The 25362-nt window shown below is 42.3% G+C and overlaps 1 protein-coding gene across 1 annotated transcript in view; it reads left to right on the top strand.

Annotated features, from left to right (window-relative positions):
• LOC139303041 (glutamate receptor ionotropic, NMDA 2C-like) overlaps positions 1–9230 on the top strand; it is a 40147-nt gene extending 30917 nt beyond the window's left edge. Inside the window, exons 11-15 of the mRNA XM_070926736.1 lie at positions 393–622; positions 3506–3666; positions 4709–4896; positions 6174–6406; positions 7671–9230. Of these exons, the coding sequence (XP_070782837.1) occupies positions 393–622; positions 3506–3666; positions 4709–4896; positions 6174–6406; positions 7671–9230 (2372 nt within the window). The remainder of the gene's footprint in view (positions 1–392; positions 623–3505; positions 3667–4708; positions 4897–6173; positions 6407–7670) is intronic.
• The last annotated feature ends 16132 nt before the right edge of the window (positions 9231–25362 follow it).

Raw genomic sequence — 25362 nt, 5'->3', positions numbered from 1 at the left:
TTTAACAATGTGTAACTGTTTTGAAAGGCACTGACAACGTCTTTCTGTTGTCCTGCCGATTGTGGCGTCAGATAAAAAGACAGGCTTTACAGTTTCAAACAATTATTGTTATTATTATGCAGAGTAACAGAGGTATTGTTTCTTAGAAGTATTGTTGCCGTTGACTGTTAATTTATTTTTCAATGCTTTGAGCGCCACAAACAAAATCCAATTCACCTCCTTTTTTTTGGGTGGAGGCTTAAATCTTAGTGATCTTTATCTGACATGATTCTTGGAATTCAGGTAAACCAATCCTTCACAGAAATTTGTAGCCCCTTTTTCTCTCACTCTGGGCTCTCCATATTGAATACAGGACCTTGTACCCTGACTCTCTCCTCCCTCTGTTCCCTCAGCTCCTGGCGGTCCGACGTTCACCATCGGGAAGTCAGTGTGGCTGTTGTGGGGCATTGTCTTCAACAACTCGGTCCCCATTGAAAATCCTAAAGGAACAACCAGTAAGATCATGGTCCTGGTCTGGGCCTTCTTTGCTGTCATCTTCCTGGCCTCTTACACTGCCAACCTGGCTGCCTTCATGATCCAGGAACAGTATATCGACACAGTGTCTGGGCTATCTGACAAGAAGGTAAGAGACTGAATGAACAAGTTTCACTTGGAATAATAACCTCAGAGTCATTATGAGGCTGGACAGTTATTGAAAATCCACTCATACAGACAAACAGAGAGCAGGCTGTTATTGTGGAGCCATGAGATATGGAGCAAACCACTTCTTTGTCTTTGTGTTTAAATCCAGCTCATGCCACATCATCTCCTCTTTTCTCTGTCCATCACTCTGCATCGACTAATAAACCATGACCTGAAGAGAGACAAAAGACTCGCAGAAAGCCTTCAAGATGAAGTCAAGTAAAAGGACTTTGTTGTGAACGTCCCTGTCCTTTTCCTATCAGCGGGGAACCCAGTGGCATGAATGACTAATCAATTACTGCCTTCTGTCAATACAGATGGTGTCTGAGTCTCGACTTGTCCTGTCAGTATTTCGGTCTGTCCATCAATATTCCCCCTGTGCCGTCTCCATCTCTCGTCTCGCTCACACTGTTAAAACAAGATCAAGAAATGTCAAACGATTAAAAACAGTCAAGCCGCAGAAGAAAACAGCACCCACATACTTTCTCCACCGCTCGCACACACACACACACACACACACACACACACACACACACACACACACACACACACTCACTCAACCTGGAAACAGGGCCTCAGAGGAGCTTTACAAGAAAGCATTTCATTCTTCACAGATAGCGAAAACAACTCCCCGGCAGGGATCAGCAGAGCCACCTCAATGATCTATGGTTGAATTAACTGACTATATTAACTGTATGCAGATGTGTTATGTCCCACAGCATAAGGGACCAATATAAATTACCCTGCACAACGCAACCTCAGCTGCCCCTTAATTCCAAGATCCTACACGGCCGAGGATTAGGCGGGTTTAGGCCGTAGGCTGGCTGGGTTCACGTCTCGCAGGTTTAAAGGATAAGCCAAGTGCTATCCTACATTCTTCTTATCGAAAATCAACAATGTGTTGGTCCATCTCCCAATACTCTCCAATTTCCCTACCCTGTCTAACAAAACAGTGGACGACCTGAGGATAGTTAGACCTGATTCAAAATGCGGTCGACCAAACACACCCAAAATAGAGAAATCACGGCAACGCTGGCAGCAACATAATGCACCACCAATTAATGAGCGGCCTCGGCGGAAACATGTTATTTTGGTAATGCTTTATTTTCTTCCTTGAAAGAGAAGCTGCATTTAAACCCAAGTAGATGTTCATTAATCAAAACTTAATTCTTAAAACTTAATGTTTAATTGCAAACAACGTGGACAAATTCCACATTTTTGCATGTTCAACTAACTTCTGACTCTCTTGCTTACTCTGCATTTAGTTGTGCCTGTGGACTACAGGTGCACATTTACATCAATGTTGTTAAATGTCAATATTGATTATTGTGCTCTGTCCCCCTATAAATAAACGCTAGCAATTAATTGGCATTAACTAATTGGAAGTGTACCAATTGACTGTGGATTTTGCTCCCCATCACTTACATAGAAATTGCCTTTCTTCCAGTATGTACAGAATGAGCAATTACAGCGACGAATATTGCTTTCAATGTACATATGGGCATGTGAGCATTAAGATAGACTTGAAAAAACGAGAACGAGAATCCTTTCATTTCTAATCTTCTTTCGGTGACGGGGGCTTTTGTTCGAACAGCTGATTATAAGAAAAAAAAGAAAAAAGATGTGTGGCATCTCAACTGAATCCATTGCAGTTGCAGCTGAAGCGTGATTGTATTAACACACATACACACACACACACACAGCCACTCACGCGCTCACATTTTGATTGGCCCATTCATTTGCACTCGGCTCAAAAGGTCAATGCCGTAACCAAGATGAATAGCTCTTTCCTGTTTACAGTCTAATTGAGCTCTAACAGACGTATTTCTGCTTCATCCTGCATTAATACGTCAGCTCGTGAAATGTGAACTTCGATCGGGGACAGACTGAACCGGATTAGGATCATCTGTGGGCGGTGAAATGATTCAAACAGATGTGTGTTGACTGATTTCAGATTTAATCAAATTGAGATGAGCGGGATGGTATCCTGTCCGTTCACACAGTGTTGAGTTTGGCTGCTGATTAAGTCATTCTCGGAGAAAAAATGGAATGACTCTAAAATGGATTTCATTTAACTGAGTAGTCCCTCGTCCTCTTTACTACTTTCACCCCATTTCTTCATCCTGGTCCCCTTTTTCTCCTCTTTTCACAATTATTTCTACTCTTCTGCTTCTTCATCTTTTCCTTGTACTTTCTCCTTTCCTCTCTCCTTTCATTTCCTCTCATCTCCTCTTTTCTCCTTTCTTATCTTTTCACCTCCTCTCCTCTCCTTTCCTTTCACTTTTTCCTCTCCTCTTTTCTCCTTTCCTCTCTCCTCTTTCCTTTCCTGTCAACTTGTTTTTGTCTCCTCTCTCTTATTTTTTCCCCTTTCCTTTCACTTTCTCTTCCCTCCTTTTTCCTTTCTTTTCCTCGTTCTTTGTTCTTTCTCCTTGCCCTGCTTTTTCTTACTCTCCTCTCATTCCTCCTCCTTTCTGACTTACCCATCTCTCCACTTCTCCTCTTTTCCCTCCCACTCATATCTTCACCCCCCCCCCCCCCCCCCTTCTCTGTCTCCTCTTCCTATCCCTTTCTTTTCTTTCCTTCTTCTTCTTTCTATCGGCTCCTCTTCTTCTTCTTTTTCTCCATTCTCCCCTATTGTGCTCTCGCTCCCTTCAGTGTATCTCCTCTCCTTCCATCTTCTCCTTACTCCCTTCTCTCTCTCCCCCCTTCTCGTTACCAAAACTCTTCTTCTCTTACTTCCCTCGATTCTCTTGTCTCCCTCTCCTCATCTCTCATATCTTCTTCCCCCCCTTTCCCTTTCCTCTCATCCTCTGTCTCCCTACAGTTCCAGAAACCACATGAGCATTACCCTCCTTTTCGCTTCGGGACGGTCCCAAACGGGAGCACAGAGAGGAACATCCGCAGCAACTACCCTGACATGCACACACACATGATGAAATACAACCAGAAGGGGGTGGAAGAAGCTCTAGAAAGCCTCAAAACCGGGTACAGTTTTACTGACATTTTAATTTTATTACATAATTAGATAAGGGGTTATATTTAACAGATCCTCCTGCCAGTGGAGACAGTAATAATGATCATAGTTTGGGTTATACATCAGAGATTTGAAGCTCTTTGTGTTGCAGCACCTATTTGTGAATTAGGCCGATGTGATGGGTATATTTTTAGATGAATAAAAATGTCTAGTGCAACTTAATTTGTGTAGAAAAGTGCTGTCAAACATCCGATCTTCACAAAGAACAAAAACACTTGAAGTGATTTTGCACATTTTGAGCCCATTAACTACAAGTTGTGTATAGTTTATATTTTTTGGTTGGTTTTCTTGTGCCAGTGTGGAGTGAAAATAAACTTGCAGAGACTAAAACTTGTCTGGAATAGTTCATCTACTGTGAACATCTTGTCACCTTTAAATGTACAACACCAGAGGAATATGGACTTTGATCCCCTGACTTTTAATCTAATGCCACCAGCAGGTCAATATTTTCATTTTCACTTATTCATTGAAATATCTCTCCATCTACAAGATGGATTGGCACAAATGTTGATACAGACATTCATGATCCCCAGAGCCCAAAACAAACTGAATTGTACTTTGTCCAATAGTTATATAATAATAATAATTTTATGCCCAAATACCTGCAAAACTAAACTCTCCCATCACCCTCAGCTGCTCTTTGTGTTTAGTGCTAAATAGTAAATGTTAGCATGCTAACATTCCAAACTAAGATGGTGAAGATTATTTGCTGAACATCATCTTGTAAACATTGTCATTGCGTCTCAAATGAACTAAAAGCAATAGTCTGCAGGGTTGGAAAAGTCTCGAAAACCTATGCTTTTGAAAATGGTCAGCAGCAATGTGAAGGATACACCATTTGTAATTAAAGGGCTAAAACATGTAAAAACACCACTACTACATGGAGATACATAGAGATATAAATATAATATAAGGAGTGTGTATTTAAGATCTTATTAAACTTAAATTAGAGCCAAACATTCTCTCAGACGAAGATGATCTGTTTGCATGCAGGAAGCTGGACGCCTTCATCTACGACGCTGCTGTTTTGAACTACATGGCTGGGAAGGACGAGGGCTGCAAGCTGGTGACCATCGGCAGCGGGAAAGTGTTTGCCACCACTGGATACGGTATTGCTCTGCAGAAGGACTCCCGCTGGAAACGACTTATTGACCTGGCGCTGCTGCAGTTCCTCGGAGACGGTGGGCACTCAAACCTCACTCAAACCCAAACATGATATAACACACAACTCATGCCTGCACACACAGACACTCTTTACACTTTCCTCTGTTATTATCTGTTAGTGTGTATTTCTGAATCAGTGTGCCACGCTGTATGATGAACCATGGAACTGGCGCCAGTTCAGTTCAGTGTGTGCTGCATCAGCAGGGAAGTGGGCTTACAGGGAAGAGTTAATATCCTGCGGAACAGCAGGGAGTGTCAGGGATATGATTATCTCCATTACACACTCACACACTCACACACACACACACACACACACACACACATCCTTCCTACCTATATACACACACAAACACACTCACCATGACGGCCGCCGGTGTGGAGTTAATATCCTCCCTCCTCTGCGCTTAAGAGCACTCCACACATACACACACACTCTGGGCTTTCCATGATGATGTAATAAATAGTGTGTTTGTGGTCAACATACGGTAACTGAGTGATAAAAGTGGGCCATGCTCCCTGGAGGCCACTGGGGAGAAGGCAGCTCAGGAGGTGGCCACCTGTTCAGAGGCCTGGAGGAGTAGTTTAAGTGGTAATGATAGCTAAATGGAGATATATTTAAGCACTGTAAATTCTTCTCATTCAAAAGGTGCTTTGTTGGCATGCTGAAATGCATTTACACTGCTGAAGGTTATATATATATATATCTTTGTGTATGTGTGTTTGTAAATATATATACAGCAAAGACTCCCATGTTTTAATGCTGCACCATTTGAGCACATGGAAATGTTTTGGGCATCACTTTATGCACATTTCCCCAAACATCAGCCCCGACATTTTGGATATGTTTGGAAACTTTGGGAACATTTGACCAGTGGGATTGAAGAGGTTTAAGTGCTGACTTTCAGCTTTAGTTTGAGGGTATTTACAGTGTAGGACCCCAAGGCCAGGAGGAGGAACCAATAAGTTAAGATGGCTGTAGTACACGCCTGGCAGAGCATCACCCACAAAGATACCAAGTGTCTGCTGGTGTCTGTAGGTCACAAGCTTCAGCCACTATTTCCAAGACGTTGGAACCAAATATCACAACTTTATATGAGTTCATAGTCAGCACTTTAACCTAATAATCAATGTTTAATTTCAAGTATAATTATAATAACAGAGATGGTTATGCATAAATGGTTATCTTCTGGTTTTTGTAGGCTATCAAATCTTCTCTTCTTCACTCTGTCAAGTCATCTCACCCTCTCTCTTTCCGCCCCCCCCCCTCTCCTCCCATAAACCTCCGTCCCTCCAGGAGACACGCAGCGACTGGAGACGGTGTGGTTGTCGGGCATCTGCCAGAACGAGAAGAACGAAGTGATGAGCAGCAAGCTGGACATTGACAACATGGCGGGCGTCTTCTACATGCTGCTAGTGGCGATGGGCCTCAGCCTGCTGGTCTTTGCCTGGGAACACCTGCTTTACTGGAAACTACGACACTCCCTCCACAAGTCTCACAAACTTGACTTCATGTTGGGAATCAGTAGGGTAAGATTTGCACATTAGTCAGTTTTTATTTTGGAAAGCCTGGTTGCTCGTTGTTTATGGATCCTCCGTCGGTTTGAGTGCTGATTGCACGGTTTATGGAAGTGGGGTTGACAAATTGCTTCACTAATTTTTACATTGATTATTTAGTTAAGTGACTGATTGGCTGGCTGTAATTGGATTAGTTGAGTAACAGCTGGGTTGAGTGATTGAAAGATTGGCTGCTGGATTATTTTGATTCTAAGTGGTTGCTTGCTTGCTTTTTCAGTGTAATATGCTGTTTTACATGAAGTGGCTTTTATGTGATGATAAATGAGAGCAAATGGATGTGTATTTGCATGTAATTACATGGTATCATTGGAGGGCCTTGTTAAAATATTAGCTAAAATGGCACTGCATTCTTATTAAGAATGAGAGGGGAGGGGAGGGAGGAGAGATAAAAGGAAAGAAAATCAACACTAATTCTGGTGTTTACTCAGCAGTCAACTTTGATTGCTTAATGTTCATTTGCAATTAGCCTAAATCAGCACCCAGTTTGTCGATGCCATTGTTGGGGAATGTAGTTATTGAGGCAAAAAGCTCTGGCTGAAGTTACAGCCAGGGAAATGTCTATGGACTCCAGCCTCTGTGCTCCTCCGCCGTGTAATTACACCATTGTGCCTGGATCCAGGTTTTATCAGATTAACGGCTAAATGACTATCTGATCATTAATCCGTACGGGGCGGCCCCAAGGGCCAAATTAAATTTGGCTCTTTCAGGATCTCTCTGCCAACTGTAAGCGGAGAGCAGTCATGGGATTTGGCTCTGTGTTTGTCCATGCAGTTCGAGACGGTTTGTTCTGCAGGGGACTTTAGGCGTGTGTGTCCGTGTGCGTTTATTGGGGCAATCCTCTCAGCTTAAACTGTTTTTCTTTGAGTCCCGGGAGAATGCATAATGAATTTGTGACTAAGTCTTGCCTCAGTGACAAAATGAGATATTAATGAAATAAGTTTTTTATTTTACTGCCAGTGGGGATTTTATTAGTTAGGAGGTGGATCGTCACTTTGAGATGCACAATTTGTTTGAAATCTCGTCTGTGAAATTGTCCCCTTAGGACCACTAGGTTGATTCAAGGTTAAACAGTTTGTGGCCAACTATTGATTTAATTACAAATGATTAGGTGATTTATACACTACTTCTCTTTCCCCCTGAATCTTTTACCACCACTTCTCATTCTCTCTTCATTCTTTCTTCATCTTATTCTCTGTCGTTCTCTTTCATCTCTCAGGGTATTTACAGTTGTTTCAATGGAGTGGAGGAGCCTGGGCGTTCTTCTGGTTTGGCCAAACCTGACCTGACCTCCAACTACGCTCAAGCAAACATGCTGAAGATGCTTCGTACTGCCAAGGACCTGGTCTCCACCGCCAATGTTGAGACTTCTCTGGACCACGCCACCAAGACCATAGAGCAGTTGAGTCGACATGGCGGCAGCTTGCCAGTTCGTATTCCTCAAGTCGCCACGGAGGCCGTACCGGGAGGATTTGCTTACATAACGGAGAATCACTGCTCCCTACCCCAGCGCTCCCTAACACCGCCTCTGACTGCCGTTACCTCTCTGAAACAGCAGAGGGGTGTGACCAGGCCAACACCACTACGCTACACGCTTCCGACTCACTCTTCCTCATGTCTGTATGACCAGCCACTTCCTGTGTCCAGCCTCAGCAGCCCCCACCTGGCCGTGGGTGAGCCACTCCCTCATCAGCACCCGCACCACTACCAGACCACCGGGAGGCTCTACGTAGACACCCATCCTCACTCGCCCTTCATCCCTTACACCGATCTCCAACTGCCTGACATCTACGCCTCTCACCCGGTCTCCTCGCCTCAAAACCAGCACGTCCAAGCAGGCTTCTCCCGACGGAAACGGAGGTCCAAGAGTTTCCAGTGTGAGGACGGGGACATAGAGAGGAGAAAACACAGGGACCAGGAAAAAAGTGACAAAAGTCCCATCTGTTTGAGTGAGCTCAAAGCCAACCACCTCCAGGACAACCACATCTCCACCCCCAGCGTTGACAGCATCTACTCAGAGGAGGCGATGTGTCCTCGGGTAGAGAACTACAGCTCCTGGCCCCCGGAGGACCTTGTGCTGAGAGGGAGACGTAGGCACCGCCGCCCCTCTTTCCTCAAAGCGACTTGGGGCAATGAGCAGATGCGCCAGCTCGACGAATCCCAGTCATCCCTGTCCAGCCAATCACCTTCCACCCTGCCAGACCTGTTCCCATGCATACTTACAGCGACCACACCTGCAAAGGCCTACAACCCTGCCCACCTTCGAAACAACCTGTGCCTCCCACGGAACCAGACCTACCTCCACATAAGGGAGGACCAGAGGAGGCCCAATGGGCGTAAGGGCCAGAGGCTGCGCTACTCCCACTCCACCCACCTCCCCACGTATGGAGAAGCAGTGCGACATGGGACTGGGTTAGGGCGGGGGATGGTGCGTAGAGCCACCAGTTTGCTCAGCAGACAGTACGCCCACTACCTGAACTCATACCCTGGACTACCCCTCTACCATGGCCCCCTAGACCTGCAGCACCACAGCCAGGCCTCCAGCAGCCACCCGAGCCCCAATCCAGTGTGCCAGCTGCTGGCGTGTGGTGGCGGGAGATGCGGAAGCCAGCGGGCTCTGCTGTACCAGGACAGTGTGTATGGGGCCTATGGGGTCTATCAGGGATCTCAGACTGGATCAGAGGTCCAGGTGGGTCAGGGAGCAGGGGGCCAGCCCACAGGGAGCCCCTGTGTACTTCGTCCATGGCGACGGGTGTCCAGTCTGGAGTCTGAGGTCTGATAGAAAACCAAAAGGACTTCATAAGATATTGATGGATACTGTGGAGTAACACAAGACAAGACTGTGGAGCAGGAGTAGTGGTTAGATTAATGTAAGAGGGAAAAGTTATGACTTGAAGTAATTGTGGATTTTCTACGTGACTTTGTGTGGTAAAGAATAGGAGTTCGGGTCGCCAAATTTTACAGATGTTTAGGACTTATTTGATGTACACTTCAGTAAGATAAGAAGACTGCACTGTTACCAATTTATCCTCGAGAAAGCTGTGGAAAGCTGAAGTTGGCAGGTTTTACTCACTTGCTACTTTCCTACGACAACGCTTGTGTGTTTTCTGTGCTTTAATGTGCACTAAGATTTACAGCAGTCCACGGTGTTGGCGCATGGTTAAACTATAACCAGAGTTTTCATGCTGTGTGTGTGTCGTGTATATTTTATTGTGGACGGTCGGGATTCAGTCTTGGGTGTCGTCGAGTAGATGAACTGTTTACAGCTGGGGAGAAACAAGTGGAGGAATAAGGGATTGTCTCTTTAAGTACAGCCACCAAAAACAAGCGGCCACTGTAGCAAGTTCTGTGAAGACAGCTGCGATGTACACGTGAAGAGTTTACTTCCAAAATAAGACATTCAATATTAAAACATTTTGACTCCAGACACAGAAGAGCAGCAGTTTTCTAGAATGAAATAATCATTTTGAGACATCTGTTAATGAATTTCAGGTAACTTCTTTAAAGATTTATAATGTTTTGGAGCTAAACCCTTCAAGTCTTCACTTAGTGATGAGTCAGAGGAAGCAGAGACTTTGTGAAAGCAGTCCATATGAACACAATCTGCAAAATGATGAAAGTATTGGGACAGCACTGACCAGCACTAGGTGTCTTAAACCATGGATTTTTGTTCCTTCACTGGGTCTCAATATGAGGCTGCAGTACAGCACAACATCACACAGGGCCTCACAATAAATCAAATCTGCATCTAAATACTATATCGATATAGAGAAAATGTGTTATTTGAGGCTGGTTAGTGTCATATTCATGTATTCTACATATGATAGGAATTTATAGTCACTCTTAAAATTTTCTAATCACACTTCTGGCACATTTTTCTTTTTGTAAAGCTGTTTCTGATTTACTGGAATATTTGTTATTACTGTATTAACTCTTATCAGTTGGCCTATATTAAGATTTTCATCACTTTCTCTTTTCCACTCTTTTATATTCCCTCATCATCTCTCTTTCCCCCCATCCCCTCTAACTGTTAAATGATCAAATTTAAATGAGGTAATTGAAAGCTATTCTAGTATCTATATTACCTGGCTCCCTCACCCTGTAATTAATCACTTAGACCAATTAAAGAGCCTTTTTGGATGAACATGCATGTGTGCCTCGTCTTTGAAGAGCCTTTATCTTTCTGTTCACGGGAAATTGTTTTTAAACAGAGAAGTTTGACATTTTCGGAAATACACTCATTTGTTTTCTTCCCCAGGGTTAGATGGAAAAACTGATACCACTGTCATGTCTGTTTGGTAATTATGAATGTACAGCCTGCTGGTTGGCTTAGCCTAGCATGAAGATGGTAACAAAGTCCGCCTACCACCACCTCTAAAGCTTATTAATCAACATGTTATATCACGTTTGTATAATCCATACAAAACCAAAATGTAAAAATGATAAGTTGTGGTTTCACAGGCGGTTATGTGAGGGACTATTTCTTGGCCGGGTGCAGAGTCCTCTTGTTTTTGTGCAGGAAACAAATGGTTATATGTTGTTTAACCAAACAAGAGTGTTGTGTGCTGGTAGGTGTATTTTGTTGCCTTTGGAGAGAGCCAGGGTAGCTGTTTCCCCTCGTTTCTAGTCTTTATACTAAGCTAACCAGCTGCTGGCTGTAGCTTCATACTTATTGCACAGATGTGAGTGGTATTGACCTTCTCATCTAACTCTACACAAGAAAGCATGTTTCCCACAATGTGGAACTTTTAAGGTGGAAACAGAGGATGAAAAAAAGAGGAAAGAAAAAGGCGACACAGGAGATGAAAAAGACGATCTGGTCGCCGATCAAAGCCTCCTTCTCTGATCTTGTCATATGGAGGTCAGTCATCTGCTGCAGCATCCTGGAGGAATATCCTTCTGGTGTTTGGGTCACATGTCAGCTGGTGACTGACAGAAATACACCGCAGAAAAAGAGGGTGCACCAAGTGGCGACGATGTTATTCTTTTCATTCAAATCTACCGTCAAACCTTCTGACAAGGTTTTTTGGAACGTGACAGCGTGGCAGTCATGACACGTCTTAAAATTTCCAGCAGCGCTCGCCTGAAGCAAACTTAGGAAACGATAAGCTACTCTAACTCAAGGTGACCTGTTGCCATGGCAATTACTCTCTCTCTCTATGCTGTTGTCATGACGAGATAAGACTCCATTCAGGAGGCCAGATGAGTAATGTTGGAGAGTCCAAACATTGAGCGCTTTGATTTTTCCATTACTCTGTGCTTTGTTACTGGAGCATTGCCTTAGATTGGACCATAATATTGATTTAATCCTCTGCTCTGCTACTGATCCCATATTTTTTGAGCTCAAGGTAACTGGACTTCTTTTTCATCCCTGAAGAGCAGAAAAGGGCTCAGCATGCCTGGGTAATTATGTAATTAAGACATGCTTTTTGGCCTAATATAAAGCCTGGATTTACGCAGGTACGAGTGAATTTGATCTGTTTTTGTACAAATATCTGATAGCAAGGAAGGAAAGTATAGTAAGGAGGAACTGTCTCCATCTACTTTACAAAGCTCTTTTACAAATGGGTCATCATTATTGACATTTTTTGTTTTCAGTGAACAAAGACTGAACCGTGTTCAAATGAATGTTTTTAAACCTGCTATTTATAGAGAGGTTGGATTAAATATGACAAACTCAAGGTTACGAAAGTAAAAGAAAGTGATGCTAAACTTAACTGTATTCTTGGAACAAATTATCTTCCAAAATAACTCTAACTACTTGTATACTGTATTTAAAGGATTATAGTTGAAGGCTTTCGTCACGAAACAAGATCCCATCTATTTTAAGTCATTTATTAATTCCTTTTTGGTGAAGGTGTTGGTTCTCTCAAGCACTTTGCCTATTAATTAGTGAAATAAGTAGGCCATCATCACATAGTCAGTGTAGTTAATTAGTTAATAAATTAGATATTGAGCGATAAAGTCTTTGCACCTCTCAGACTTTTGGAATTGCATGTTTCACTTGATATTGATCTCATAAGAGACAACAAGAGAAATCCTGCAAGAGAAGGAAAAACTTACTGTTGCATCCACTGTTGGACCAAATGTGTATCATTGTAAATTAAACATGTTGGGTAACACTTTAGATTGCAGTCCAGAAGTTCCTTTGTAATTATTTAGTGTTTACAGGGAATAAATAGAATAATTATTGTGTACCTTCAGTATATGTAAGTACAAGAGAAGGAGACATAAGGGAGAAACATATTTGTGTTTAAAAGGTAGCCATTTAATAATTTCATGGTTACAGTAGTATCATTCCTGGGTAACAATGCAGAAAGAATAGGGTAACAAATTATTCAAATTATAATTTTTATTTTACCATTATGATTTATTAGAAATTACTTTGGGAGATTGCAATGTAAAAGTTTTAAAATGGAGTACATATTATTATTATATTATTTATTTACATTGTTGTTGCTATAGAACTAAACATTTATAGCTGTAACTTTAAAATAGTTTATTAGGTTATGTTTATTAAAATGATCATTAAACACTGGGCTGTAAAATAAAGTGGTCCCTTGTTTACCTCATTTTCACTGTAATTATAGTGTAGTTACAGGTTATATCAAAGTTTATTATAAAGTTGTTTTTTAAACTAAGTTAAGTGCCACATGTAGTTTAACTCCTTTTCATATCATAACTGTTGTGAAACCTGTTTGTTCCAAGTAAATATTCAATATGTGCTGGGTAATTACCAAAGTACTTACTGATAAAATTTAGTTCTAGGTCCCCCCCCAAAATGCTACCCTCTTGTTTCCCGTACTTCTTTACTTGTACCTATAGGTACCCAGTAAGTATTTCCATGTCCAAAACACAGGGCTGTAATCTAAATCATTACCAGGCGTTGACAGTGGAGATTGGGGATTCTGCATCTTCAATATAAATGTTTCATTGTCATACAGACAACTATAATCCAGGTGGCACATGGAAGAGGATGCTATTCAAACTGGCATTCATGAATTGTACATCTCACCCTTCCATTACACGCTAATCATCCAGAGGAGCTTATCCATGCCGCTCCAGGGGAGAATAGGAAGTCATTCATTTCAACAGCCATCAGACGGTAAACACCCCCTTATACACACTTCAAGGCCAGCTGGGGCTCTATGTCCAAGTGTCACATTTAACAGTTTTACGTCTGTGCAACTGCCAGGTTTTTTTTTACCAGTTTTTAATCCATGCACCTTTCCTACATTTAGTGTTAAATCAGGGTTCTTATATCATGTTTTTTTTTTAGCCATACCAGCAGCATGTGTTACAAGGACAGCAATGATGGTCTCTCAATGGATACACCATTTTGGTCCAGACTGAAATATCTTAACAAATGTTGGATGGATTGCCATGAAATCTGGTACAGACATTCATGTCCCCCTCAGGATGAATTGTGATCACCTTGGTGACTCCATATAGCCTCATTAAGTCTTTTATTTATGACCAAATACCTGCTAAACTAGTGCCTTTCTTGCCTTTTTTACACTTTAAACCCTATTTTTTTGCAGTAACTTTTGATAATATGCACAAAGAAAACCTAGCAGTATTGCTAGCATCTTGAGTGATTTAATAACAAACAGTGATTAGGATTCACTGTAGTCACCAAATGGCTTGATGCCTGGACAGATCACAGTGTGTGTGTGTGTGTGTGTGTGTGGGTGTGTGTGTGTGTGTGTGTGTGTGTGTGCGTTCATCAGGATTGATGTAGGGCCTGTCTTGCCAAACGATGAAAGATGTGAGTTGTGCATATGAAAACATCAATGGAGCACCTGGGACAGGCTGCAGACTTCACGCACGGAGACTGACACATTAACAGCACAACTCACACTGATATACACATATGAACACATATCCATTCAAATAATATTTCTCTCACATACGTCTGCGCTCACAAACACGCACATATTTGAAAAATAGCATCTCAAACTCAAGATGAAGGAGGAGGGAAGCAAGAAGCAGAGATGAAGAACAATTAGGTGCCTTTACCAGCATGGGGATTTAATAGTCATGTCAGGAGAACACGAGTCTACATGGACCACCCTCTAAGCTAAAACATTATTCATTTATTCACTCACGCACACACACAGACACACGTCACTTCATAATTTTCCACCAGAGACATTCAACTCTTTTATCCAAGTCTGTGTCTGTTCTTTAATTGTTTTGGGCCAATTGATGTTTAAGCACACAGATGCCGTTTATATGTATATAAACAACACAACAAGCAGCAACCTTGACAGGGTCGTCGGTCACAACGTCTGGAGTCACCAGAGGGTCGGAGTCCGGTCTCCTCACACCTCCCGCCTGCGAATAAATTGCTTCATGTATCGCAGCAACAACTCCAGATGCTCTGAGTCACCTTGAGACAAAAGGCTGGCCTGCCCTCCCTGATAGGTGAGAGGGAGGAAGGAGAGAGGAGAGAAGAGGAGATAAGAAGACAAAAACAAATGTGGGAAGGAATGTAGAGAAGCTGAGAAATATTTGGGACAATGGTGGAGGGAGGTGGAGGAGGAGGAGGAGGAGGAGGAGGTTTGAAAAAACTAGATAGCGAAGGAGATGGCCGAGAATTGTCAGAGGAGGAGAGACAGAATGAGTTACAAGAGAGGAGGAGGGAAGGAGATGAGGTGGCTTTGAGAAGAGATAGAGAGAATAAAGAGAGGGAGGCGGAGGGCAGGAGGAGAGGGAGAGATAGGAGAGTGAAAGGGAAGGAGGGCAGCATAAAGGAAGCATATTAGGACAGCTGATATGGGATAAGGTAGGAAGTGAGCAGGAGAGCAGAGGGGGATGGAGAGATTTATTTGTGTGTTAGAAAAAGGATTATGATATAAACTGCAGGAAAACCAGGAAAATATTTGGGGGAAAAAGAAAAAGATCCCACGTCTTCATTTCCTGACTGAAAATGTGCCATTTTGCACTGCTAGTCTTATTAAAGGGAGACACACAAGCACCAAAGAACAACATCATTACTATTTCACTGACATACATGCAGGAACGTGACGTAAATGACAGCCGCTCCGGTTGTTTTGACTTCCATTATCACATTAACTAAATCATCAAAGCAGCGCAGCATTCTGAGTGTGACAGCTGTCTGTGCATATGAGGACACATTTTATTGTGCTACAGTACGCAATTAAACTTTGAATTTGAGAATCTGCTGTGTGTGTTAGGGAGTGTGTGTGTGTGTGCGAGTGTGCGAGTGTGTGTGTGCAGCAGCTCCTCTCGTATCCGAGACGAGGCGATTGGATCTGCCAGCCAGCAGGAACGTTAATTACTTCAGCAATCATCAGGCTCACTTCCCACAATCACTCCCATCTTTGGGAAGGGAATGAGCTCGGCCATTCAGGAAGCCCAGATCCAGATCCGAGCCTCCGATTCGAATCTGGTTCGACGAAGAAGGAAATCAAATAAGCAGAACAATACAGATGGAGTCCGCAGCACGTTCGCTATGGAAAAGTTCCTCTCCTCGCTCTTAAAAATGAATTTTCCCTTCCACCTTCCAAAACAGCTGGGACAATGATGGATAATAAACGCTTTGATGTAAATAATCACGTCTGGATGTAAAGTTGAGAATTTTGGTTTGTCAGGGAATTTTAAACAGAAGCTAAGTGACTTAATGAGACAGATTGTATCTTGTCTTTTTTTTTTTTGTCAAATTACAGAAATAAATGTTCTATTTCTCTGCTCATCATTTAATTCTTCAATAAAACAGGATACTATTCCACATGTCAAAAATGCAGATTAGGAATACAACCCTGTCTCCTAGAAAGGACATTACATTATACAGCAGCAAATAGCTTTAGAGGAAAAGTAAAGCTCAAATTAGCAACATTATGTAACTATTTTACCTTGAAATAACTTCAATATCAATATCATTTAGACTACACTGACTTGTAATAGGGAGAATAGTGCCTCTTTCATTCCCACTATGTGCTCTGAACGCTGGTTCCTGCACTACGTAACTTGGTTGAACGGGTACGATCTCCTGTGTGTGTAACGCTTTACAGCACTACGTCCCACGTGGGTCTACGGTGCGGACATCATGGCAGAGGCCGAAGAGGACGTTGACGGAGGAAGCTAAGAAGAGAAAAACGAGGGAGTGACTGAGCAAGAGGCCGGACAAGAGTAAATCTTGGACTGGCTTTTAGGCGAAATAAAAGGCTAGTTTTTGATCGTAAGCCAAGTCAGCCCGCCAAATCAAAATCCTTTAGCTTCAACAAATGCACGTGTACAGATGTCCATGACGGTGAACTGCATTCCCAAAACTGCAGGGGCGCCAAGTCGCATAAAATACCAGTTCTTGCATAATGTTGCTTAAGTCGCGCACAAGATAAAGCGAGTGAATGAGAGAGATTTGGAGGTGCTGGTAGGCGTATGTTTACGACTTCTGCGATTATGTGTCTTAAAATGTATTTGTGAAAAATAAATTTGCAGAATATAAACGTAATTTCCAGGAGACACAGTTGGAGGGTGACGATGTGGTTTGACGTTGTGCACCTCATGTGGCATTTTCCTCAGCTTCATATTGATCAGACAAATTTTTCATCCCTTTCAAACTGTCACAGATCTCCATTAGACCAGAGGCTCCCATCCGGAGGCGCACCAGACTCTCAATGAGTTTTTCGGGGAGCAATTTTGGTGTGGCACATCCAGGTCTGGGTTGTGTGCACACAGCCTATATATCATCGGTCTGAGGATGCAGCCGCGACCAGAAACAACAGAGGAACAACAAGTCCTCTGTGCGCGCCTGAGAGACAAATCAGCTCTTTGGAGGATCTTGATTTCAGCGTGAAAAGATGCTGCAGGTCATCAGATGAAAGCCGCAGCTGTGATTAGCGGGTGTCGCCCTGCTGACGTCCTGTGAACGACACTATAAAGCACACACTGTCGCCTCTCCTCCTGTCCTTCCAAGGTGACAGCTCCTGGGGTGTTTTGGCAATGATTACTTCAGCAAATTAACAAAACCCCACGATGAGCCGCCGACGGCACAGCCAAGGAACCAGGCCACACACACACACACACACACACACATGCCATATCATCACAGTGCGAACAGACATCCTCTGGTCTGCCAACAAGACACACACACAAATACCCACACACTGCAGGCTACAGAAGCCAAAACCATAGCCCTCTAATTAACCAGTCCCACCCTCCTGACCCAGTAGCCAAGAGCAGACTTCTTATCAGCCAGATCTTTACCCCTCTCTGGGTCTTTTCCTGCTCTGCTTAAAATGAGGTTCAACCGTCTGCTATCCTAAAGGAGGACCGCCAAATGAGAAGAGACGGGAGGAAGATATTAGTTAGGATGTTAGTGATGGAGACTTATGGTTTTCAAAGTTCTTGACCCTTTTTAACTTACCAGCGTGTGATGGATTCTCAGTTGGAGATGAGATGCTCGCAACAGAAGAGACTTTTCTACTCAAATACCCGTCTTTCTCCTGCCTTAAACGTTTAGACCTTAAGATTATTGAAACCTACATACATTCATGACTATCTAGATGTTTTAGTCCTGGCAGTCATAGTATTGAATGGATATATGAATAAATAAATAAAATGTAAATATAGGTAGACTGTGATTATTGATGTTTCAAAAGGTGAGTACACAAATTCCTGTGTGTAACTACCAAAAGAAAAGCAGTCATCCAGTAAAAAACAGATTCTCTACAATTGGCCCAACAATTATATGTTATGATTATGTTCTTCCTCATTCAGCATGTGCTTCCTCCTGACTGTCAACTCTAAAGAATCTGTGCATTTTGTTTTGAAATTTGTTTGGGCGTGTCTAGTCTTTGTAGATTTTAACAATGTAAAGGTCAGTTTGAGACTGTCCTCAAATGAGCAACTTCCAAACAAAACAAATCACTTATTGCAGGTTTAAGTATGATGACTCGACCTGCCACACAATGATAAACTGTGTCTGCAGACCAAAAACATATAGATGACTTTGTTACAAGGTGCTCTAAAAGAGCACCGTTAGACCGGAAGAGAAAATAAGAAAAAGAAAAAAAGACATATGATGTATCCTGAGTTGAGTAAAGTCCATTTCAGTTGGTACCCCTCAGGAAATCAGCGGGGAAGCAGCAACTATTAGAAGTTTGTAGCGATGATTCCGACCCAGTGGGTACAGGGACACAGAGACCTTCATCAGGACCGCAGACATCGTCTGTCGGCACACACACACTCTCTCTCTTACTCATCCTTATTCTTGATAGGAATTGTTTTTTAGACTTCAGTCAATAAATGGCAGGGGAAATGTGTGATTGTTTAGTTGGTGAAACGAACACATGCTCCTCTGTCTGAGCGGGCGGCCACACGCGCCGAATGTCAACCCAAACATTTTAGACATAACTTTTTGCCTCCGGGTTTGACATTGATTTCCTGTTATACAATGCATTTGACACACTTCCTCAGGACAGCTGGATACTTATTCTAAGCTGTCAAAATCTTTAAATATTACACAACCAGTAGTTAAGAAATTCTTTCCTCGTGAATCACTGCAAAGTGCACGCAGTTCACCACAGGGGTCGAACTCTGGAGCAAAGGCGATTCAGAGGGGAAGGACATATTCACTGCTGCAGAAACTGTACATGTGACCTTCCACTTACCTTCTCACCCTGCAGCTTCCCTAATGTGTTGATTCGTCATATAAACCCTGAAAGCGTTAAATTGCTCTGCGAAAATAAAAAGATGGCCCTCAAATTCAACCTATTTTCAGCCGTTTTAATGCCTCGATATGACATCTGACGATCATCCAGACTTCGTAGAACTGTAGTTACATTATGTAACTCTCATTACCGGCTCACGTTTCATTCTCACAACCCGGAGCAGCTTTCTTACCTGCTGAAATTGAAAGCAAAGTAAAGTCCAATTCATGCTTGCCGCATCAGTGTGGCTGTGAGGGTTCGCATGATGTAAATTTCACCATCTGCCCAATTTGTTTTTGGGTCCAGAGGGCAGAAATACTGGATAGAACCAATTAGTGCAATAGTGTAATAAAGTGACTGTACATGTAATTTTAAGTTAGTTTTCATTTTATTTATTTACATTTTCTGACTGTTTTCCAAGGAAAGTAATAATTTTATCCCTATTCATTGATCAATACACCACAAAGTCAACCTTTACCAGCTGATAATGTAAAATGATTTCAGGGATGAGAGCTGTCAGTCCAGAAGAGGTGATAAGTACAGTTTGTGGAAGGTCGTGCCTTACACAAACGTGTGTGTGTGTGTGTGTGTGTGTGTGTGTGTGTGTGAGCAGAGCAGATGAATGTGGACAAGTTTGTGCTTTAAGGGAGACGATAAGATGGGTGTACCTTATCTGAGTCAGCACAAACCACCTCTGACAACACTGATAGAGTTTTCAACCCGTGTGTGTGTGTGTGTGTGTGTGTGTGTGTGTGTGTGTGTGTGTGTGTGTGTGTGTGTGTGTAAAACAGGGAAGATAGTATCCCTGCTTTTAGAAACAAGACCAATTTCTCCAGAGTGAGTTTCAGGCGTGTGGTAGACTCTCTCTCCGTCTTACAATCTGTCACACACACACAAACCTCCACCTGCTTGCTAAAACCAGGTCAGCTTGAGTCTACGTCCACGCTAACACTGGGGTTATGCCGAGTGCGGCTCTATGGCGGTTTTGCCTGCCCGATTTTGTTGACTTGCTCAGATTTCCTTGGTTTTTGTGCTTCTACCATTGGTAAGTATGGCTACGTAGTCACAGTAAGTGTTTACCCATTACCCATACCCTTTATGGGTTGAGAAAGTTCTCCCAATAAACTATTTAAATCCCCCCTTGGATTAGCTGGAAAATGCATCATCACAAAGCTGAAAACAGGGCTGTTATTCTCATGAAATGTTGACTTTTTTGAGATACGTGGTTCTCAAAGGACAGATATATGATGATATTATAGAAGACGATGCATCGCTGTAGATTAAACTACCCAACAGTATACAAAGTAGTTAAAATGAGCTCAACCTTAAACATCTACAGCAGTAATATTAATCCAGAAACATCAGATATAGAAACACTGACTGCAGAATGAGTACTGTTGATACTTTAAGTACATTTTGCTGATAATACTTTCATACTACGTACTTTCTACTTGACGTACGAATGTAAAGATACGTTTTCAGATTTAGACAGCATAGCGTGGACAGTCTCAAAAGGTGCTTTATTGCATATATGTTAACTATATCTCTAAAAGATAACTATATATAAACTATATGCACTGTAACAAAATAGACTGATGTGTGAAAGTGAATCTACACAATTTGTAGTAAACTTCAATTACCTCTGACTCACTGAAAGAGACATCAACTGAAGTAATTTTGTGTCTTTGTCTCTACTTGTTAGGCTTTAATCCCTCTCTCTCTCTAACACACACATACATACACTCTTCTTCACTTTCCTTTCTCTGGCATGTCTCCTCGTCTTCACCTGCACTCGCTCGCTTGTTTCGTTTCCTCTCTCCATATATCTGAGCCCGTTCATTTACAGAGCAGAGAACATCGCACTTTCTGATCACTCTCCCTGAGTCATCGGGCGCCGAGCCGAGCACCTGAAGCCCATTGTACCTGTCAGCGCTCGGGGAGAGAGATCACCATCAGGCAGAGATCAAACCAGATTCACTGGTTTGGATGTAATGAGAGGAGAGGAGAAAAGGAGGAGAGGAAAAGGGGAAAGTAGAGGACAGAAAAACAAAGGAGAGGAGAGGTGGAGAGGAAGATGAGAAGAAAGGAGAAAGGACAGTAAAGGGAAAAAAGACAGGATATAAGGAAAGGAGAAACAAATGAGGGGACAATAAAGGAAAGGAGGAGTGAAAAGAGGAGAGCAAAGGGAAGGAAGGGAAAGGAAAATAAAGGAGGAACGAGAAGAGGGCAAGAACAGGAAAGGAAAGGAGAAACCATTAAAGGGGAGGAAAGAAAACAACATGAAAAAAGAGGAGGAAAAAGAGGGAATGAAACAAAAGGAAATGAGAATAGAGGAGACGACAAGAAAGTAAAGGAGAGGAAAGGAAAGAGATAGATGGGAGGATCGCAAAGGGAAGGGGAAAAGAGGGGAGGGCAGCAAACAAAGGGTAAGGAGAAGATAAAATAAAGGAGAGAAGAGGGGAGGAGAGGAGGTGGAGGAGGAGATAGATGTACACACTTGGTCAGCTCACCGTGAAGCTCTGACAGGTGAACATGCACACGCCCCACTGGAGAGCTGCACACTTGCCAGCCTTTTTATATCTCTAATGTGTGCATGTGTCTCTCTTTCAGGTATCACTGGTGTGTGTTAGCATGTGTTTGTGCATGTCGGCGTGTGCGGGGACTCTGTCTGCGCTGTCCAATCAGCCACGCTTCATTACTTTCTTTGTGTGCTTGTGAATCTGTTTGTGCCTGAATTAGCGCCGCCAGTGATCCGTGTGCGAAAGCGCCGCCTTAGCCCGCAGAGCCGAGCCAGGACTCCATTCATCTTTACCTGTCTGCTGTCACCTCACGCCATCGACCGCTAACCTGATACAACAACGTGGTGATAAGAGGGACTGAGCAGCAGCAGCAGGGGAGAGAAAGGAGGCGTGAAAAAGAAAGAGCAGACAGAGGAGGCCCTCAAATGGGTCAAACAAGGCAAAGAGAGAAAACAAGGGGAAGATAGTGAATGAAAGAAGCAGGGAAGCAATTGAGAGTGAACAATGCTCGAAATCCAGACAGAAAGCAGGATTCATCTGAAATCACTAATCTTCTGCTGCTGTTCTCCTCTTGTTAAACAACACCGGATCGAAGGTGGAAACCGCCGCCATCGATTAATATCCAGCGAGCAGGCGCTTCTCATCGCCACAGAGCCCCGGCTGTTCTTGATTGTTTACTTATTTATTCATGCTGATTTCATTTCTGATGAGAGAGCCATTCGCCTCACTGCGTTTAAATAAAGCCTGATGTATTCATCTATTACAAACACTCACACAGTAAGGGAGTAATTGCACCACAGCATTTAATAATCTTTAATTCACAGTAATCACATTATGCACTGCCGGTATGTCTGGGTCTGTTTCAAAAGGCGTCTTCCTGTTTATCTCGTATAACTTTCTTTATTTCTTCGAGAGAGATTGACCTGAAAGTAAAACTGTTTAATCCAGAACTCTGTCTGCAGGTGCTGGCTGGGTTTCAACTTTCAATATTGTGCAGTGCTATTGTGGTACCGACCAAAATGTACAGCATCTGTAGCCTACACTGAATACCAAAAACTCAAAAACCTGTTAATGCTTTAAAGCTATAATGTTTCATCATTCTTCCAATGAAAAAAAGTTATAAAGGTAAAAACCTCTACTCCTAATGACTGTGGCCAGTTCTAATTGTATTACAACAAGTGTATCGCGTGTTTCACTGCTTACCTTTTGAGTCAAATAATCAAACTCGCAGGAGAAAAGTATTCTGACTGCATTTGTTACAGCATGCCTCTGTACATACAGCAGGGACACAGTGTGTTTCTATGAGAGTGGAGGTGGGAGCAGGAGAGGTAATGAATATCTCTGTGAGGTTTGTAGACCTCAGTGTGACTCCCAAACCCACTTAAATGGCTTCACGCTCTACATCCCTCCCCATCTCTTGTGCCCTGCAACCTCAGGAACAAAAAAAAAAATGGGACTATGCATTAGCTGGGAAATGAAAGTCAAACTAAACCCTGCTCATGGGAGGTTTTCTATGATATACCTGGACATTTCTGTGTGTATGTGTGTGTGTGTGTGTGTGTGTGTGTGTGTGTGTGTGTGTGGTTTCTGGGGTAATTTTGACCAGTTAAGTGGGGACAGCATGTCTAATTTGGTACAAAATTGGTGTCCCCATTTGATTTTTACTGCGGCTGCATTCAACATGAATTGAAGTGGTTTCTGTCTTAATTGTTAGGTTAAGGTTAGTAATTGGGGTTAAGGTTAGGTTAACCGTCCAGGGAGCGAATCTAAGTCAATGCCTTAAAAGTATGCTAAACTTAAATGTGTGTGTGTTTTCTCATGCACACTCAAATGTTCATCCCTGTTAGCTGATGTATCTCTGTTCTCTGACCTTATTTTCTATATTTTTACTTTCGGGAACCAAAGAGGTTTGTTTTAGGGAAATTTGTTTTTTTAAATTGCTCTATTTTGGCAGCTTTGGCCATCAGTGCTGTAACACCTTGTTGAGATCTGGAGATGCGAGAGTGAAGTCCGGTATTGCAGCAACACGGGTGATCAGAAAAGTAGATGAAATGAAACCTCCAGGTTTACCAAACATATTTAGACAACAAAACAAAGGCAAACACCAAAATGATTACCGAATTTGTCCGTTGTTAACAGCGGGGGAAAGTAACTAAATACTGTACTTAAGTACAGTTTTGAAATTCTTGTAGTTTAACATGAGTATCTTCATTTTATTTAGTACTTTCTACTGCTATTTCACAACAGTGTTGGCCACTTTACTTGAAAATCATTTAACTCAATTACTGCACATTACTTACTGAAAAACTAACTACAGTACTTTGCTAATTAATCAGGAGAAAAAGTACTTTGGTATATTACTCGTCACATTACTTTCGTTACTCTATCAGAAGTGCCAAATCCTCCTCAGCTGCACATCACATACTCTGTATCTAAGCGTGTTCATTTCACACTCTTCACACTGTTACATCTTAGTGTATTCATATATACCCCTTAACTGTTTATTTATATATTACCTCTATGCATATGTACATTACTCTGCACTTTAATGCTTTTTGCAATTCTGATTAGATGCTAAACTGCAGTAACTTTAGAAAACGCTCAAAAGGCAACAAAGTACTAAAAGTAATCAATAGTGGCAAAAGTGTCCATTAGTATTAGGTTGTTGTGACTAATATATATATGTATATCCATTTTTTACCCACATACATACAATAAATGTAACACATATTTTCTACGTCCTACATTGTATCCAGATTAACTTTTATGATCATGGCCAATCACACGTTTTGCACTATTTCTGATGATTACCCTTTGGTCTCTTTTTAACTTGTCTTTATGTCTACATGGTTTTTAATTTATGCTTTGACAAGGCCATGAAAGTCAACCATTACACAGATCTACCTACTATAAACAGAGATAAACGCATCTGCATAATTGCCTCTAAAAATAATCAACCGTTTGAAGATGTTTGACCCCGACACCTCCCGCTTTAAAAGCGCTGTCTCTTCTGCTGACTGACTGACATGAAGTACTTTCCGTATCCTTCTTCATGAAAAGCGATCCATGTACGCGCTAAGGCTCAGGTGTATGTGGCCCCTGAAGAGCCACGTGTCAAGCCAATGAGAGGGTTTGACAGTATCTCCTGAATCGTCGTCCTTCAAGTAGCCTTTCATCTGTCTTCCAGTCGTGTCTTGTCTCTGACTGCAAAATCAGAGATGTGAGAAAAAGGCAATTAATTTTTTCACCTGCAGGAGATTTAGATCACACTGAAGTTAACAGATTCATAATACAAAAAAAACTATAAGTTCATATGAATATATCTACTGTACATGAAGTGAGTCGTAATGTTCCTCCTGCTTTCTATAATGTTCCTTTCCTGTGGGCAGACCCAGACTAATAGTACTCAGACTCCTCTCATCTGTCCAGAAATGTATAGCGGTCTATTACAGCTCTCTCTCTCTTTCCTTTTTTCTTTCCTCCGGGGCTCAAATGAACAAAGCCGTAATGGGAACATCACTCGTCCATCTCTCTCCTCCTCTTCTGTTCATCATCTTTCTCTTGTTTCTATGGGATGGGGACCGAAAAACAAGGAGGAAGGAAGGAATCAACCTTATGTGAACAAACGTACGCGCATACATTGTCACATGCAAAACTGATTCTCATATACTGCAGATCACACTTGAACTGAGCAAAATAGGTAAATAAAGCTTCT

Source organism: Enoplosus armatus, chromosome 20, assembly GCF_043641665.1.
Source record: "Enoplosus armatus isolate fEnoArm2 chromosome 20, fEnoArm2.hap1, whole genome shotgun sequence".
NCBI lineage: Eukaryota > Metazoa > Chordata > Actinopteri > Centrarchiformes > Enoplosidae > Enoplosus > Enoplosus armatus.
This window is presented reverse-complemented; position numbering and strand designations above follow the sequence as displayed.